The following is a 20,411-nucleotide window of genomic DNA, read 5'->3' as shown; positions in this document are numbered from 1 at the left end:
CCCATAGAAGCTGTATTCTTGGCCTTGGACAGTGCTGTTTTAACCTGTGCAGCAGTAATACTGGGTGTCTGGCAATCTTCTGGTATTGTGATTGGTCCTTTGCGGGGGGTAAAGTTGACAATAAATCTGTCGGCCAGTATACTGGCAATATCTGTTGGCTCATTATAGGAGGTACCTTTGTGCAGTAGTGCAGAGCAAATCTAGGTGACCCCCATTAACCCTTAAGTGACTAGTATTAGAGGAGGAGAGGACTCCCTTACAAATGGGATTTACAGGAAATACAATTTGCAGCTATATCTTGCAATGCCTTGTAATGAAAACTTCTCTGTCAGTGTCAAAACTCCAAGCTGTGGTCAAGCAGTATCAAAGGCCAGTATGATGCTGGGCTGTATCCTTAGCGAAACAGACTCAAAAAGGCTATATTGCGACTTTAAAGCTCCCAAGTGCTTCATGACTAGTACTGCTACTAACTAAAAAAGCCTCCTCAGTTTAAGATTACTGACTTAAAAAGGCAGTTTCATTGCATGGTTTACTATACCCAACCACTGGAAGAAAAAAATGAAAATCGCCAGGGATAACCACAGACATATTTCATACCTGCCCTAGCAAAAAGCATCTGCAATTCTTCTACTACCTAATTCACACGACAGCCATAACCTAATAATTACATAGCTTCTAGAAAAGGTAGTTTCTGCTTTTCAATTCCATAAAAGGTCAACACAAAAACAAAACTAATGTGTAAAGCAGCACAATAACTGATTTAATTAAAAGCAGTGCAACACAGTAAGGCATACATAAAATATAAAACTTAATTTCCCAAAAAAATTTGAATGTTTTGGGACATTCCATATAAAAGTACTTATTTGAAACAGAAATCAGGAGGATCCTTAAATGAGATGGGTTCACGTTTCTGGATTAAATTATAACAGACAAAGTCAGGTAACTCTGCACAGCTGCCCATTGTTTAAATTAATATAAAACCATATACAAAACACAATACGTGTCCTTCCTTACAATGACTGTTAATTGTGGGTGAATATTTTATACAAAATGAATTGCCTGGATAAAAAGTAACAAAACAAGGTGCAAACTATATTACATTCATTTACATTTATGGATATTTTCTGTACATTTTTACATTTAGATATGTTTGCACTATTTACATAACAGGAGACAAACCAAGTGTATCAACAACCATCTGAATTGCTTGAAGAGGATCCACTACCTCCTTCATATTATCTTTCCTTAAAACCCAATCTGGTTGAATTCTGTAAACAAACAAACAAAAAAAGTCTTATTTTTTTTTGGAAAAATAGCATTCTTCCTGATAATATATACTCATTTATTCTACATCCATTTACAAGGACATGTTCAAAGTTAGTACTTTATATCCTCCTTGCAGTTTAGGAAAAAATATTCATGACAATAATGCCTAAAACTTTAGACTCATGTATGATACCTATATTATTCACTGGCATACTGTGCAGCTCTCAGCAAGCCACTCAAATGAACAAACATTTGTGTGTTACACCTGAAAACAGACATTGTATTAAGTGGGGTTTTAACACCTACAATTCAGCATATGTATGCAAGACATTACAGTGTTAATGTCACTATCAACAGATGATAAAATGAACAAACTGGTATTTTCTTTTCACTGACATTTTCTGAGTATCTGCATAACCTCACAAAGCATTGACTGGAGGCACAGTTACTGTTAAAGTGATTTACTGTCAAATGTTCCATAAAATGGCAGAAACATGAATTACACTAGTGAAATACAGTTATGTAAAGTAATGCTGTTGTATTAAAGACTACAGTACTTTATGCACAACAGAGCTTACAATTTGAAAATGTCATCAAATGCACTCTTCATGATAAATACTAATTTTAACGAGTCAGTTGCCTCACGACATTCTAAATTAGCTTTTCTAATGTTAAATTTAATTCCTAGGGTTGTGAACTTTGATGGAGGGACGGAGTGGGAAGCAAAACATTTTTTTAAGAAAGCGTATTTAATCATGGCTTTCAGTATAAATGCATGGGGGCATCAGTAAGTAAAGCAGAAACAGCAGGAAGGTGCAGGACAAGTGGTCCTTAATTGATGTAAAAGACAATAACCTTTAGGAACAGGGCAGAAGAAAGGATCAAAACTGCTCGAACAAAAAAGTAAAGTATTTCCTACTTAAAGTATGTTTAGTGTTTTACATACTAAAGAAGTGTTTTTCACTATTTGGTCGTGGACTGCTGTTTCTCCTTCCTGGGTGCTATTTTGGGCTATGTTTAGTGCTGGGTTAGAAAGGTGCACATCAATGATCAAACCTTTAAAACTATGACTGAAGGAAGTAGGAAATATTAAAGAATCATTACAGAGGCACAGGTATTCAGTTAGTACACACAAATAAATACCAACCCAGAACATAGCAGAGGAACAAATGATGGTGAATGAAAGCATGGCTGGGTAGTATTATTTTGCAATGTAGGGAGAGTCTGGGTAAAAAGATTGGGGAGTTGCAAGCAGTGATGTGAACATTACTGGTATCATGGAAACATGGGCCAGTGAGGTACTTGGGTACAAGTTGCTCAAGAATGACAGAGAATGGAGAGCAGAACTGAAGCAACAATTTACATAAAAGGTGGGCATCAAATGCGAGTCAGAGAGGAAATGGAATACCCCCCAGTGAAGAGGGAAAATGAGTGGCTAGGGTCAAAATGTATTTTAAGTGCCTTAGCAGTTACGGTAGAGGAAAAAAGTGGTGAACTGGTAGTATATAATTTCCCAGACACATAAAAGGGAAGAGAATGAGGGGTTGGTTGGTAGGTAGCAGGAAGAAGGCAATGTTCCTTGTGGACCTACATCAGCCAGAGACAGACTGTGTGATTCCGAAAGAGAGGGAGCAGGAGCTGATTGAAGTCCTGGACCCTGAGGTATTCAGCTAACTGATGCACAACTGTATCAAAGAGATCAAGTTGGGATGTGGTACTAGCCAAAGTTGGAAGGGGGTGTCACAGATGTTCAAGAGAAGGTACTATTAGACAACAGCGATCATATTTCTGTGTGGTTAACAGCGATGGGAATGGTAAGACTACAAGAAAAAGGATGACATTGTAGGATTTTGGAGGATTAAAGTATGCTGCATTGGGGAACAGGGTCAAAGATAAGTTAGTAGACAGGCAGTAAATGAAGAAACAGCAAACGAGCTATGAGAATGGGTCAGAGATTCAGTAGTCAAGCAATGGTATCAAGAATTATCAAAAATGGAAGTGAAGGTCAGGGTGGCTATTTAGGAATGTAAGCTATCAATCAACATAAAAGATGCAAAGGACATGACATGCAAGATTTTAAAAGGAGCAGTCACAGTACCAGGTCAGCTGCAGTCAGCAAAGATGCAAGTTTAAAAAGGATTAGAAAGGGGAGCATGAGCTTTTTAGGTACTTAAAAGAGACTGACCTTGTTAGGTTGAGCAAAGATAGGATAGCTATTACAGATGATGTACTGAATAAGTAGTTTGCCTCAGTCTTCACAAAGGAAAGGAAAGTTGCCATGCTAGGAAGGAGGCAAGTTATTCACAGGGAGAACAGTGGACAGATATTGAGATGCAGGGAGACGTGGGTGCCATGAGGTAGGATAAAATACCAGGATCAGAGGGATTACCTTCCAGAGTCCTCAGAAATTTGGCTACTATGTTAGAAGGTCTCCAGATGAAGACTGCACCACAGATCACTGGCTAATGCAGAAGTGCCCAAGGAGGAAGGACAGCAGGTGGACCCCTATAATGAGGAGGAGACAGGAAAAATAATGGGTACTACAGGCATATTAGCTTAAAAGCAGAAACAAAGAAAATTATGGGAAAAGTCCTAAGGGAAAGGCTAATTGCTTTTCTAGCCAATAATCTGCAGAACAGTAAACTACATGTATTCATGTCTAGAAGCAACTCTCAGTCAAATCTGATCCAGTTTTATGACTGTATGGCAGGTTAACTTAACAGGTTACTACCAGTAAACACAGTCTATCTGCATTTCAACAAGGCCTTAGACTCAGTCTCATAGAGGTGGCTTCGAGAAAAACTGGAGGGGTCAGAGGTAGAATCAAGAATGAGGAAGTGTGTTGCTGCACAGCTGAAGGCTAGGACCTACAGAATTAAACTAAGAAGGATGATGGCAGGAATAAGGGAAGTAGCTACTGCATTAATACGATTTCAAGTTTTTAACTGAGTATATGAACATCACAGTACAGCCAAGATAAAGCCAAAACCACAAAACATTTACTTAAAAAAAATGAAAAGAAACCAGTATTATTATTAGGGGAGGGCTTGCGCCTGTAGTCCTGATATGCCCAAGACTGACCATCTCTTTCTCTCAGTATTCCAAACAAACAGGTGAATCCCAGACCTGAACGGAACGTAAGGGGGGGGGGTATAGCTGGTTGATACAGGAACTGTCCTACAGGCCAGAGGACTGACTTACTGAAGGCAGATCTGAACCTTGAAAAGGCATCAGTCTTGTAGTGTTTAATGAAGGTGCACACAGAAGACCATGTGGCAGCTTCCAATATGGCCATGGCATCCACTCCTTTGTAGAAGGCCCCAGAGAATGCCACTGCCCTGGTAGAGTGAGCTTAAGGTTGACATGCAGTGAGCAACAAAAGGAGCTAGACCTAGAGGTCCAGCTTGTAATAGTTTACTTATATACCGGTTGGTCCAGCTTTGAGTCCATGAATGAGACAGTTGATCAGACTTGCTAATAGATTTGGTCTTGTACAAATAAAGTCTGAGCTGTGAGCATTAGTGAGTTTAGGAGTCTTTCCCCCAAGTTCTGTAGATTAGGGAAGAAAGCAGAATGATGACCTGTTCACTTCTGTTGGCATTAAAGAGGCATTTGCCCTCAAGGTCAGTCCTGGTGAAAAATAAGAAAAGGAGGAATAGCTATGAGTGCCTGTAGCTCTGAGACTCTCCTAGCTGCAGTGAGGGCCAGAAGAAGAATAGTCTTCTATTTGCAGAATTTGAAATTTAGTGAGGCTGGCTGGTTCAAAAGGATACAGAGTGAGATATTCCAGCAGAAAGTTGAGGGGGTACAGGCTTCCACTGTGGTCTAAGATGCAAAACCTCTAATTCATTCCCACCAATGGTGCTCTGGAAGTTTGTATTATAACATCCAGTGAGCAGAGCATAAGCTTTTTGATAGTTTGAGTCTATGTACTCACATTTCAAACAAATGTTCCTATCTCTGGAACCATAGAGGTTACTAAAGAAGTGTAAATTTCAAACCCTTAACACAACCTATTTTTTAGAGTGGTACTATTCTTTAGGTTTTAGGTCTTAAATAGGGTTTTATAAATCACAGTAAACATAGTAACTATTAAGTTTGCAATGTTTCGTAAACAGCTTACAATATTTCAGCAGTCACTTGAAATACACACACACTGTCATCACCATTTTGTTCATCTAGCTGGGAGCTTTCATATGAGGCTAAGAAGTTCTGTATGTGCTACTTTGGTTGACAAGATGTTTAGAAAAATATGAAATTGTTGGCAATATAACTAAATATTATATGAACAATTAATATCTCTTTACCTGCACGTTTTTTAAATTATTAATGCAAATATGAACAAGCAATATTTGATGCCTAAAGGAGTCAGTAAGATGCAACTGCGGACGCACCTTCAGGTGTCACTCTGCTGTAATGAGTTAAAGAACTGCTTAACCTCAGGTTTGGAAGTAACAGGATGGCTGAGAGGCAGACAGGCGGAGAGATGGGTTTTGATGGAGGTATAAGCTAGATCTGCATTCATGAGCTCACACGGGCATTTCAGGATGGAAGGTACCTCTGATTTGATAGGGTCCTGGTTATTTTTATGGCACCAGAAAGAAAACCGCTATCATTTGGTTATGTAGGATTTTCAAGTGGTGGGTCTCCTTGCTTCTCGGAGAACCTTACTTACATCTTCTGAAAGGTATTGCTTGAAAGGAATCAGAACCCTATCATCTACAAGCTTAGGTTTAGTGATGGCTGGTTGTGATGTAGTAATTATCCTTTCTGCTAAGTGATAAGATCTGCCTTGTGTGGCAATTTGCAGTGCTTGCCCTTAGCTAGATGAAATAGATGGAACCAATGCTGTCTTGGCCAAAAATCAGCAACTAGTAAGAGTTTTGTTTATTCTTTCTGGATCTTTAACAGAACCCTTTTAATGATAGGTGGGGTTCGGGGGGTGGGGGGTCACAGAGGAACTTCCCTATCCATTGAAAAAAGAAAGCATCTATCCTCCAGGCAGAGGGGCAAGGGGTTCTGGTGCAAAAACGGGGGAGTTTATTTGTTCCTCTCCAAGTCAAACAAATCTGAGGAGTCCCCCAATGGTGAAGAATGTCCAAGGAGATTTGTCTGTTCAGGGTCTATGAATGTCCTCCAACACACTGCTTAATGTGTCTGCCAACACAATATCCTGTGATGGGATGTATATGATGACTAGGGACATGCTTTTCTGGAGGGCAAGGTCTCAATGTTCTCTGTTCTAGTTGCACAGTAGGTATGATCTGGTGTCTCTCTGCTTATTTATGTACCACATGACTGCCGTGTTATCTGTGAATACACTAAGAGGACCTGACTTCCAGATATGTGAGAAGACCTGTATGAACTTGGATGAGGGCTCTCATCTCTTTCAGGTTGAGATGCCCCCTTTGGAATTTTGACTGCCATCTGCCCTGGACTCTGTAGGTGCTTGCCCAAGCTCCCCCACCACTTCAGGTCTCGTACGAGGCATCTGTGTATATTTCCTGAACTGGAACTGGTGCAGAGAATGGAAGTTCTGGGTTGAGTTTCATCTGATCCACCCACTATGAGAGCTCTTTCTTAAGGTAAGGTATGAGGGGAATCACAGTGTCTAGAGGGTGTGAAGGCTGGGTGGGACCAGACTGTTTTCAGGCACCTCTGAAATTTCCTCATATGCAGCTTGGCTAGAGGGAGCATTGCGATAATAGCTGCCATGAATGCCAGAGCTCTTAGGACTTCCTTGGCAGAGTATCGGTCAAGGTAGGAAAGGCCATGAAAATAAGCTATATGATTCTGCGCTTTGTCCTGAGGCACGTAAGCCTGCATCTTTCTGGTGTCCAGTCTGCAGTCCGGAAACACTAGGTCCTGGGTGGGCTGGAAGGAGGATTTTTTGTAGTTGACAGTGAACCTCAAGTACAGGAAGAAGATGAAAGTGAACCGGAGATGTAGCAGCAGGATCTGTGGCAAGGTGGCCTGGATTAGCAGATCATCTTTGTAGGGAAATACCTGAATTTCCTGAGTTCAGCAGAATGCTATCACTGGTGCTAGACACTTTGTAAAAACTCTTGGGGCTGTGGAAAGCCCAGAAGGCAAAGCAGTAAACTGAAAGTGAGATGAGTCGATACAGAGCCTGAAGAATCTCCTGCAGGAGTGGCAAATAGGGATAGGCATCCTATAGATTAGTTATGCCTGGGGAAGTATGAAATACAGGAGTATGTGCAAGGAGAGCATTTTGAAGGTTGGCACTTTTAAGAAGGTGGTTAGTAGACAGAGATCCAGTAAGGGTCTCCATTGCCCTTCCTTCCTTGGAATTAGAAACAGCCTGGAGTAAAACCCCCTTAATATGAATTCTATAGACACTAGTTCTATAGTGCCTTGGGCCTGCAATTCTTGGAATAAGGGTGGTAGAAGATGAACTAGGTTGTGGGGAGGTAGGCTGTTAAGGGGGGGGGGGTTCTTGCCAGGCAATGACACAACATTCTTTTATAATGGAAAGTACCCAGTGGTCTGTGGTGATCTTTTCCCCGCTTGAAACTGAGTAAACTTTTTGGAGAGGGGCAGGAGGGTTGGGGATGTGGATCTGTAGATAGTCAGAGAGATTTTTTTCGTGGAAGGGAGGCCACCCAGATGTGGGATTCCTCTGTGGTTTCACTGGGCATCTTCTTGTGTTTTTGAATGGGTCTGGAGTTCCTTCTAACAAAAAAGTGGGCCTGGCTGCGCAATTCCTCTGGTATCTAGGCACTTTGGTTAACAGAAACTGTCTGCAGTCTTTCAGTGTTTTGCCTGGATTTAAATAAGTTGGTAGCTTGTGGACCCAACAAGAGTATCAATAAGTCTGGCTTTGAGGTCTTCTGACATGGGCTGATTGCACAACCATGCACACCCGTAAATGACAAAGCCAGAAGCACCTGCTGCAGAAGAGGCCTCTACAGCATCACAATACATTTTACACCATATCTAGCTACCTGAGTAGCCTAAGTAAGGACAGCATTTGTTTGGAATCTGGTCCCTGTAAATCCATCATTATTGTGTTTAAGGAATTGAGTATGGATAACGGGTACTTGGTCGTCTTGGTTTGATAATTAATAGCTCTGAATGCCAGAGTAGAGGAGGTATAAACCTTTCTTCCTCATCTATCTATAGCCATACTCTTTTTGTCTGAAAGGAGGACAGTGATGTTGGGAAGAAGTTTTGAAGGTTTCTCAGAAGAAAAAGGTACTGCAGAGGAATCTATCACATGATTCTTGTGCAAGAACTTTATAATCTGTCTGATCTTTTGGGAGCAGAACGCTATGAATCACGGGTAGCCAAGGGAAACTAGAAAACATCCAAAAAAATCTCCAGAACGGAACTGCAGCCCATTTCCAAGAGGTTGCAATATTTGTTGACCTCTGTAATCTGTCTAGACCACCATTCAGTGTTTCATCATGTTTATAATTTCTTTCTTTCTCCAAATGAAGCTTCTTCAACAGCAGAGTCAGTGGAAATGCTGTCTTTATCATCAGAAGGGATTTGTTCAGGGGAGTGTATTTGAGAGAAGTATGTCCGAGAATCAGAGGCATCTTCCTCATCAGAAGATGAACCCTCAGTATGTTTTTTTTAGGGAGGGTGTGCAGAAAATGATGGCTGTTTCAGGGCCCTAATAGCATTGAGAAAAGTCCATCCATTCCTTCTCCCTAGATTGGGGAGAAAAGACATGCTTAGTCTTTTGTCATTTTTTCTTTGCTGTGACATCTGCTTGAACCTAGTGGGGTGGTTCTGACCCCCTGATGTATCTTGATCAACTTACTTGGGGGGTAGGGATCTCTTCCCTAACTTGAATATGTGGGATGCTTTCTGGACCCTCTGAAATGATTCTTCATTGTTCACTTTTCTCTTTGGGAGTAGTTTTCTCAGTTGTAAGGTCCTACGATGGGGTCTTGGGTAGAGGGCATCAGAGGTGGAGTCAGATGTATCATAGGTTCAAGAACCTCAACATGTACGTCGGAATTAAAAAAAAGTAGACTGTGTATCTGTCCAGGCCCTTTTGAGTTTTTTCTTGAGGGGTGGAAAAACATCTGGGGAAGTGGAATCTGCCATCTTGGAATGGGCCAAACTTCCAACATTGGGTCTCCAAAAAAGTGTTCAGAGAAGCCAGTCAGAACTGCAGTCTTTTTAGCACAATGGATTGGCAGATGGAATATGCCTTTTAGTCAGGCTGTGCTTCTATGCAGAAGAGATACTGGGTTTGTAGATCTCTGGCAAGGATTTGACTATCGTACTCTCAATTACCCCTTCTAGCTGACATCTACTACAGATATTGCACAACTAACTTAGGTAAGCAAAGGAAGGTTCCCAACGGGTCACTTGTCTCTCTAAAGAAGCTATAGCACCAATCACCAAACAATGACCAGTCTGACAAATATGCAACCTGTGTTAAAGGCTGGCAGTGAGATAGTTAGAGGATCTGTGCTCATCATATATCTCAACCTGGAATCATCAAAAATCTGGACAAAGGCCCATAAAAAGTAGGTACAACTGGCCAAACAGCAGGAGGCTGCATAAATAATTATGTAACCCCCACCCAGTCAAATGGAATTGTGGGATACCAACATGAAAATTAAATTCAGTAAATAATGGCAGACACTTGAATTTCAGACTTCATATCCCTCAGAAAATACATAATTCAAACCTGTTATTCTAGCAACTATCTGAGTTTACAGCAGCAATTTTTAAAATCTGTCCCTATTTTTGGGCCTTTGTCCAGATTTCTTGTTCTGAGAGATTGAAAGATGTGTTGTACACAGAGGCATTTTAAACAGCATTCACGTTCTTGTGTCTTTCAGTTGTTTGAATCAATACAAAGTACTTGCTTTAGAAACACTGGAAACCAACTTAATCTTTACATAGTAGGACCACTGAACCTTTCTGATCATTATGTCTTCCGTACCAACTCTGTTCCACATTCACAGGGTCTATAGTTTCCATTTAGTTTGCCTCAACAGATGGCCAAAACTGTATAACTAGCAACAATAGTGCCAGTCCAAACCAGATACTGCAAAACATCAGAAATTACTTCCTATAGGTGCAAGTTGCCCTATACAATCTAAAATAAGAGAGTACAACAAATACAGCAAACTGCATGGCAGAAGAAAACAGCATACATGAAAGTAATCTGAAAGTGTACAATTCACATAGCACCACATATGCACATTTAGCCTATTTAAGGACTTTAACTACTAGTTGACACAGCTTCTCTAAGTTTTGTTATCCCTCCGCCTATGGTACCTAAGCGTGAGGGACACTTTTTTTAACCCACCCATCATTATACTTCTACATATCCAAACCATAAAACCCAGAAGGGACGTACATTAAAGAAACTAGGACCCCCCCCCCCCAGAAAGACTCAAAAGCCCCCACAGTACTATTCCCACACTGTGGCAGTCGCTCCATGCTACTACCATTTAAAGTGGTAGTTCCCAAAGAGATGCAGTGACCAGTACATGCCCCTGACGTTAAAAGCATCCTAGCACTACCAAGAATACTACAGTTTCCTCAGTCACATTGAGATTTCTCTGTTTAAAAAATAAATAAATGGCTAGAAAGCCCATGACTACTGCTTGTTGTGCTGGCAATGCCATTCCATCATTTATAGCCTCCAGGTACACATTCCGAAAGCAGTTACCTCATATTTACACCCACACGCAGCACAGTACACTCTACCCTTACACCAGACCAGAGGGACAAGGGTTTGTTCCATGGAACAAGTTTTTATCCCCAGCTCTGCTGAATAGTCCAGGCTGCCAAATACACTGCCTATGTTACTGCTGCTGGAAGGAGAGGAAGTCATTCCCACTATTGGACTGCTCTGAACTCAATTTTTCCTGCACTCCACTATGGACTTGGAATGTGGCACCATGCTTCACCCAAGAGAAAATTGTTACAGCTATGGAAGATAAACATGATGGTCACCTCACAACAGCATGAATATACGCGCGCCCCCCCCCCCCCGTGTTTCTCCTCAGTGAGGAATAAAACATTGAGAGTGTACTACAAGCTGTAGTTCCGGTGTAACTTATTTGTCAAAAGTGCTTACCGCAGAGTCATGAAAAGGTTACGGCCGAGAGGAGCAGTGTGCTGGACTTTCACTGCAGTACGGCCTGAGAAACACTGAAGTGGAGTTACGTACTGATGACACTTGCTCCCATTCAGTAATACTGCTATGAGAGTAACTGCACAAAAGTGTCACCACCACACATTTCTTACAAAATGCAGGTCCTAGGGAGTAAGCAGTGACATTACCAGCAGAAAAGTTCTGTTAGCCACATTGCCAGATGGGTTGAGTAACCGGCAGAAACTTATTGAAAAGGAAAAGCATTTAAACCCAAGAAAAACTTAAAAAAAATGCTAGTACAGCACAGGCTGGTGTCTCAGGGATTTCACCACATTCTGAGAGTTCCCTTGGTAATTTAACTGTTCTCAGTCAGTTCTGATTTAAGTAAGCTAGTAGAGGTGGGATGGAGACTTGAGAATATTAGTTTGGCATTATTCCAAGTACAGCTACTGTTGATTTTAAAGAACTTTTACAAAACTGTGCCACAAAAGCAAACCACTTACTGCTGCTTTCCTCACTGGCACAACACTTGAACTCTTTGAACGTCCTATCCAGTGCTTCTGTTGCTGCCGTCATACTGTGGGCCAGGTGAATCAAACAGGCTATTAGAAAGTATGCTGCAACTGATTCATGGATGACAGCAGCCGTATTGTAGGCAGTGTTAGACCGATGTACAACTACGAGCATCCTAGTAATGTCTCCCACAATTTCAAACTCCCACCCCATTTGACAGGCACTGCTTCACCAAGCTGATGTCATCATGCATGCCCATGCACGTTGATGACGTGGAATACACTGGCAATGCATAATGACGCCACCCATAACTTAAAATTGTGAATAAAACAAAAATCGGGAATTGAAGGGGCCACTCAGAAATCCGAGGCACCCCATTATTTTGCCCTCAAAAAGAACCTTACCATAACCATAGATGTCCCTCTCTTCTATGTTGCAGTAGTCTTTACATAGGGTTGTATTCCTCTATTGACCCGACGTCCAGCTTGCATACAAAAGCTTCAAGCTACTACCTGTACGTAGGATGTCGCATGAAGACTCAGGGATCATCAGCCATAAAAGGGACATCCACACATACAATCTCCAAATGGTGGCCCAAAGGACAGTCATCCAAATAAAGAGCAAGGTGTAGGGGGAAGGCGGGTGGGTTAGAATGCTGCAACATAGAACAGAAAGACATCTTTGGTTATGGCAAGATTTTACACAACTATTCTATGTCCTATTCAATGTTGCAGTATTCTTTACATATGGGAGAGTGCAAAAGCTGAAAGAGAACCTAGGGAGGGGGATGAAACGGAGAGAAATTAGGCAAAAACATTTTCCAGAAATCCATGCAGAACTGCTCTGGCAAAACTTGCTCTGGCCCTGGCAATATTATCCAGCTTGTTATGTCTTATAAAAGTATGAACAGATGACCACGTGACAGCTTCCAGAATGGATTGAGTATCCAAACCCTTCAAGAAAGCCCCTAAGGATGCAACAGATCCAGTAGAATGGGCTTTAACTGAAGAGGGTAATGATTTCCCATGAAAATGATAAACTAGAATGGCTTTAGAAAGTCATGAAGAGATAGTTTGCATAGAAGCAGTCAAACCCAGAGCCCTGGGATGAAAGGGGACACAAAGTCTATCAGATTTCCTGATAGATTTAGTTTTGTCAAGATAGAATCTAAGCTGTCTATGCACATCTAGGGAATGCAAAATTCTCTCACTAGGAGATTGTGGAGATGGGAAAAAAGTAGGCATTTAGATAGTCTGATTTAAGGAAATGTCATTGACCACTTTAGGCATAAATGACGGATTAGTTCTCAAAGAAACCCTGTCCTTATGGAAGACTAGGAAAGGTGGTGAAGCCATTAATGCCTGGATCTCATAAACCCTTCTGGCAGAGGTAATGCCTACCAGAGAAGCACTATTTTCAAAGTGCAAAATATCAGAGAAGCTGATGCTGCTGGTTCAAAAGGGGTCAGAGTCAATTTTTTCCAGGCCAAATTAAGATCCCAAGGAGGAGGAACTAGTTTCCTGGGAGGACTGGTGTGTGGGATGCCTTTTAAGAAAAGTTTAACTTCCAGCCTGGAAGCCAATGAAGGAGTTAAATGCAGAAAGCAGACAAGGCAGAGCAGTGGACCTTAATAGAAGAATAAGACCACTGTTGAGTAACTCATACAGGTAAGACAACACGAAAGGAATATCTGCCAAAAAGGGGTCCCTTTTCCTGTTTTGGCACCAGACAGAAAAGTCCATTTGGAAATGTAAGATTTTCTAGTAGTGGCTTTCCTGGTCTCCTGCAAAACCCTAAGCACGTCCTCAGAGAAAAGGTGCTTAAAAAGAATCAAACATTGATCACCCACAAGGTCAGGTGAAGAGCTGACAAGTGTGGGTGAATCTGAGATCCCTTGTCTTGAGTAAGTAGGTCCACTGGTGAAGTAACTTGTAGTGATGGCCCTTGGTTAACTGCAGAAGAAGAGGGAATCAATGCTGTCTTGGCCAAAAGGATGTCACTAACAAGAATTTTGGTTTCTCCTGCAAAATTTCCAACAGTACTTTCTGAATCAAAGGGAAGGGGGGAAATGGATAAAGAAACATCTCCTTCCTAGGGCATCCACCTTCCAAGCCTGAGGGGTGAGGGACCCTGGCACAGAAAAGAGGAAGTTGTCTGTTCTGAGGGAAGGCAAATACATCCATTTCTGGAGTTCCCCACCAATGAACTAGATTCAGGAACACATGCCTGTGAAGATCTACTCTCGTGGGATGGTGTCATGGATCTGCTGAATGCGTCTGCCATCGAGTTCTGAGCAGAGGGATGGTACACTGCATGCAGTGAGACTTTGTACTGAATAGCCAACTCCCACACTTTGATTGCTAGGAGACAAAGAAGATAAGACTTTGTACCCCCCTGCTTGTTTATGTACCAAAGGACTGTAGCATTGTCCATGAGAATCTTGACGGGTCCTGTTATAAGTAGAGGATGTAATGCCTGTAAGGACAGAATCAAAGCCCTCATTTTCCTGATATTTATGTGCTTGTGCTCTCTCCTCTGAGCGGGTGACCATAGTCCCTGAACGTTTGTAGAAATGAAGATTGCTCCCCACCCTAAATCTGAGGCTTCTATATAAAGTTCCTGTACTGGTTGAGGAATTTGAAGAGGTAAACCAGGATTCTGACTGAGTTGCTGCATCCACCACCCTAGCTCTTTTTTTAAAGCAAGAAGAAAAGGAATGGCAGTCTCCAAGGGATGAGGATGCTAGGACCAGAAGGTTTTCAGAAACCACTGGAACTTCCTCATGTGAAGTTTTGCAAAGGGCAACATGGGGATTTGTAGAGGTCATGTAACCAAGAAGTCTGAGGAACTCCCTGGCAGTGATGGAAAAAAGAGGTAGAAGACATGCCATGAAAGCTGAGAGAGATGGAGCTTTCTCTGAAGAAAGAAATACCATTACCAAACCCATTCTAAACCTGCATCCCAGACAAATGAGATCCTCACTGGGTGAAAAGAGTAGATTCTTTTTTAACTTTATTATGAACCCCAAGCCTTGTAGAAAGGAAATAGCTAGATCCAGGTTTTGAAGCAGAAGATCCGGACTGCTAGCCAGAAAAAGCAGGTCGCCCAGGTAAGGGTAAGCTTGAAGACCTTTCAGTCTTAAGAAAGCAATAGCTTGGGCTAGACAATTTGTAAAAACCCTTGGAGCAGTAGAAAGACCAAAAGGCAAGGCAGAGAACAAAGTGCCAAGAACCCACTGAGAAATGTAAGAATTTCCTGAAGTGATGGTGAATAGGGACATGCAGGTAAGCATCCTTTAGATCCAACGAAGCTAAGGCGGCTTGAGGAGGCACAAGAGGAAGAAGAGATTGTAGGGATAGCATTCTGAAAGAAGGCACCACAAGGAAGGTAATCAACTTTGAGAGATTCAGAATGGGTCTCTAAGGACCCTCTTTTCTTGGTACCAAGAACATCCTGGAATAAAATCCCCTTCCCTGCTGATTTGAGGGGACTGGCTGAATGGTGTCTTGTAGAGAAAGCTGAGGTAGCAGGTAAGGAAACAGATGTAGTTGATCAGAGGGCGGTTGAGGAATCCCATGAAAGGGGGAAAGAGACTTCCAAGTCATGAAATAGCTGTTTTGAATAATGGATATCACCGAGGAGTCATGAGTGATCTCCCTCCAGGCTGAAAGAGAAATAGTTGGCAAAGAGACAAAAGGGGTATGACTTGGAAGTTGGGGGTGGATGTCTCGGAGAGTCTGGTCCGGACTGAAAGGGCTGCTGGTGGATGTCTCAGAGAGTCTGGTCTGGACTGAAAGGGCTGCTGAGGAGTTAGAGCAGAAGTTACTGTTTCTGAATGAGGAGCCTCCTAACAGGTTTATGTGGCCTAGAACCTGAGGGGACTAAAGAAAAGAAAGACCTGGAAGGTTTTCTAATAAAAGGAGCTTTAGCAGAGAAGGTCCTACGAAATTTAGGAACTGAAGAAACTAACAGGTGCTTTAAATCCTGGCGCTCCTTACCTTTTTCTTTGAGAGTGCTGTACCTCAGAAGAAAAATTGTGTGACCTGGCTAGATTGGGAATCGGAGCAGCCAAGCTGTCAGTCTGAAGGAACGAAGGGAGGGATGGAGGGCCCCTGAAGAGTGTGTCAGCAGGTCTGGAACTCTGTCCAGAAACCAAGGTTCCTCCACACCAGTTGATAGTCTGAGAAAGAGGAACCAAATTTGATGAGGTTAAAAAGGGGCCATTAAGATTACAGTCCTTCCCAAGCTTTTGGCTTTCTGCAAGAATTTTGGAATCAAGGGTATAGGTGGGAAGGCATACAGGAGTCCCGGGGGCCAATTGTGTACGAGCAAGTCCCTTGGACTGTCCCCCGGAGGAGGATTCAGGGCAAAGTAGCTTCTGCATTTGGCATTCATAGGGGATGCAAACCGGTTGCAGCAAGGCTGGCCCCATCTGCGGAAAATCATCTCCGCAACCTTGTCTTTGAGAGACCACTCGTGAGGTAACAGAATGGCTCTGCTCAGTTTGTCCGGTATCATGTTGAATTTCCCCAGGATATGCGTTGCTATCAGAAAGCGCCCGGTGCATACTGCCCACTGCCAAATTCTCAAGGCCTCTCAACACAGGGGATAAGACTTGGTTCCCCCCTTGCTTGTTGATGTACCAGACCACAGACATGTCCATCTGTATCGCAATCGTCCCTAGAGGCAGAGAGATGTGGAAGTGCTGCAACACCCAAAAGCACCTCTCTCAGTTCCAGAACATGGATATGCAACTGTGACTCTTGTCTTTGACCAGGTGCCTTGAGCTGTTCTTCCCTGAAAAAGCCCCCCCCCCCCATCAGAGAAGCATCCGTGGTCACCGTGGCTGAGGGGGGGGGGTTTGAAACAAATGGTCGACCCACTGTAACTTGTTGGCTGGTCAACCACCAGCGAAGATCCTTTTTGCAAGAGTCTGTAATTATGATTAAGAATGACATCGGAAGTTGTTGGTAAGACCACTGGGTGAAGAGTAGCCACTGAAGAATCCTCATGTGCATACGTCCCACAGGAACTGCTATGAGTGTAGCTGACATGGTACCTAGTAGCTTCAGAACTTGATGGGCCGGCACTTTCCTTTTCTGCAAAATGTCCGAGACCTGATTTTGGAGAGTGGATATTCTGTCCAGGGGCAATTTTACAGTGGTGGTGGTGGTGTCTAGTTCTGCTCCGATAAAGGAGATATGCTGTGATGGCGACAATGCAGACTTTTCGAAATTGATAGTGATGCCTGAGAGCAGAGATTGAGTGTGTGATCCCTGGACAGAATTAGTTGATGCCTGGAGGTGGTGGTAAGGAGTCAGTCATCTAGATACGGAAACACTCCGAATCCTAGATGCCCTCAGGTGAGCCGTGACCTCTGCCATGCATTTGGTGAACACTCTGGGGGCTGTTGTGAGTCCAAAGGGCAGTGCTCGGAATTGGTAGTGACTGGCTCTCAGCCGGAAACGCATATGATCTCTGGATGGCCTGGCCATTTTGATATGGTAGTACGCATCTTTGAGATCTATAGAGCACATCCAATCGTCCACTCCGAAGAATGGGAGAATAGACTGAATCGTGATAATCCGTAACGTCTCTTTCTTTACAAATGTGTTAAGTCTGCTGAGATCCAAGATTGGCTTCCAGTCCCGTCTTCTTTGGAACTAAAAAGAATCTGGAGTAAGTTCCGGATCCTGTCTGGTCTGCTGGGACTTGCTGAATGACTCTTTTTCCTGCAGCCTCTGGATTTCTATGGCTGCTTGATCCCTGAGACTGGGTGGAACGTCTAGGATTTTTTTCCCCAACAGGTGGGTTTTCTAAGAATGGAATGATGTAACCTCTGGTAACAATGCTTTGTACCCAAGAATCTGTTGCAATTCCTAGCCAGGCATCCGGATACAAAGCCAAGTGACCCCCGACGGCCTCCAGAGTAGGACAGTCGGGCCCCCTTTCAGGAGCGCTGATAGGGCTTACCAAGGAACTGATCCCTGTCGCCCTGGTTCTGCGGACCACCTCTGCCACCGGGGCATTGTCTTCCATTATTACCCCCTTCTCTGCCCCTGGAGGGGGGGTTCACTACGTGTGTTCTACAAAGCTCCTTGGGACTTCCGGAACCACATTTTTCCACCTTTCTGCCCTTTGGTGTATGGTGTGGAAAAACGGACTCCTACGGCAGATAGAGTCTTTTCCTCTTGCTCCCACCTAGTGAGAGTCTCCTTGACTTTGGACCCAAAAAGAGAAGAGCCATTGAATGGGGTGTTGACAAAGGAAGACTTGAACGCTTCCGCAAAGGAGCATAAGTACATCCAGAACTGTCTCCGCAGAGCTATTGCTGAACCCGCTGCCCAACTCGAACCATCGGCTGCATAGGAAATGAGCCGTATGGACAAGTTCACTATGGAATTAAGGGTATTAAGCTGGGCTGTCACCTCAGAGACAGCTTCATCCGTACTACCCTGCAGAGCATCTCCTAGGAGATTTCTTTGATGACTGGTAAAATGGGTCACGTAGTTAAGCGATCACATAGCAAAGGTCGCAGAACTAAAGATGTGTTTCCCATATCTGTCCATAGTCCTGGAATCCCTCTTAGGAGGATGGAGAGTAAAAGAGGTTTCTGAAATCTCTTTCTTGGTGGCCGCCACCACCATGGCATCAACCGGAACTCCCTTAATAAGGAACATCTTGTCTTGGGGGGAGGTGATAAACTTGCTGGGCCTCCGAGGGACTTGTTCCGTAGTATCAGGAGACCCCCACGCCCTTCGAGCAACCAACTCCCTTAGCTAGTCGAAGGGTGGAGTCACCCAGGAGGTGGAAGGTTGAGACCCAAAGGCCTTCAGGAGCACCGACTCATCCTCAGTAGGGCTAACGGACTGCCAGTCACCCCTCTGCTTAAGGACTTCCAGGATATCAGCAAAGGAGATATCCTCTGAGGGGGACCGTGGGGACCCTTCCGATTCCTCTAAGTTGGTGTCTGATGTCAAAGACTCCTGCAGGGAGTCTACATGCCTCCTCTTACAAAGTCTCTTCCTGGAAAGCTCATCACTGGGAGCTTCTGGTGAGGTGTCAGTAGAGCAAGGGCCACCCGATGAGGTTACCTGAGGCTCCGGGTCTCGACACTTCACAGGGACCTGCAATGTAGAGGCAGAAAGCAGTACTTTAGAGGAGGAGGAAGGATCTGATGAAGTGTGCATCTTGGATGACATAACCCTCCTCATAGCATTAAAGGCACCACTGCTCCGACCCAAGGAAGCAGTCGGTTCTGAAGACGAAGGCATCTTCTCCGGCACCAAGACAGTGGGCTCAAAACCAGAGGACAGAGCCGAGCTCATCTGAGCTGAAGCCCCAAGAGGAAGGGTCGGAACCGACACATCGGTTTGAACCCCCCCGAACCGACCAGAGTGTGTCGGCTCCCAGACTCTTCCAATGGAACCAAAGAAGTCACGGTTGACGACGCCGGTGGCACTGGAACAAGCCTCGGCTCCGAAGGCTCCACAATCATCAGATCCTCCTCCCCCGGCTCAGCTCAGAGGAGGAGTAGTCACAGCAGGTGGGATGATCTTAGGCCCTGAGACAGATTGGGTCATGGCCAATAATTTAACCAGTACCAGGTTCTTGAGAAGCCTCTGCACCACCCGGTCCACATCCACATCAGAGAGGGTCCTCGAAGAATGAGTCGAAGGAACCGAAGACGCCACCGATTGGAGGATATGCGACCTCAAAGTTTCAGAGACCGGCTCTGAAAAACTGGCTTGGTGCACGGCTCTGAAGACTGCGGAGCCGGCGACCGCACCTTCACAGTAAGGCTTGGAGCCGATGACTTGGGCTCCGAGGAAGCCTTAGAAGGCTTCGACCCCTTTAATGACTTGGAGGCCTGGTCCACTTTGTCCAAGGACTCCTGGAAATCTGGCTTCAATAAGCCTCTATCTACCAACTTCCTTCGCCTCTCCAGTAAAACCCTGCTACTGAAGGAGTGGCAGATAGAGCAATCCTCCTGGAGGTGAACAGGCCCCAAGCAATAAACACAATCCACATGTGCATCCATGATGGACATCATCTGCCCACATTTTGGGCACTTTTTAAACTCTGATTTTTGTTTCTCCTTGTGTTCAGACATACTAGGAGAACACAGTAAAACAGCAGTGAAAAACCAAACACACACACAACACTGCAAACTGTAACTACTATAACAATACTAAGTTGTCAGACCACTGAAACAACTGTCAAGCTAATCACAACACTACAAACTCTAAGATAAAAATATATATAATTATTAATTTCTACTACCTAAGCACACTACTAGCTTAATAATAATAAGCTAGAACACACTAATAATACTTTGCTAAACGGGATAGGAAATAAAGAAAAAATGGCCAAAGGCCTAAGAGCAACCGCTTTGACATGACGAAACTCATCAAACTTGAACGAAAAAGCAAACAAAGGCTAACTAGCCTAATTAAGCTATACAACTGTAAATTTCAGAAATATTATGTAGCTAAATGCAGAAAAAATAGTAATAGATGAAAATATAAAGCACAAACTG

The 20,411-nt window shown here is 43.5% G+C and overlaps 1 protein-coding gene across 1 annotated transcript in view; it reads right to left on the bottom strand.

The window, feature by feature from the left end:
- Positions 1-739: 739 nt before the first annotated feature.
- ASPM (assembly factor for spindle microtubules) overlaps positions 740-20,411 on the bottom strand; it is a 2,279,206-nt gene continuing 2,259,534 nt past the window's right edge. The window contains exon 30 of the mRNA XM_044080257.1: positions 740-1,268. Coding sequence (XP_043936192.1) covers positions 1,160-1,268 — 109 coding nt within the window. The 3' untranslated portion in view covers positions 740-1,159. The remainder of the gene's footprint in view (positions 1,269-20,411) is intronic.

The sequence above is a fragment of the Protopterus annectens genome, chromosome 8.part0 (assembly GCF_019279795.1).
Source record: "Protopterus annectens isolate FY-2018-M chromosome 8.part0, PAN1.0, whole genome shotgun sequence".
NCBI lineage: Eukaryota > Metazoa > Chordata > Ceratodontiformes > Protopteridae > Protopterus > Protopterus annectens.
The sequence above is the reverse complement of the archived record's forward strand: the minus strand, read 5'-3'. Positions and strand labels throughout refer to the sequence as shown.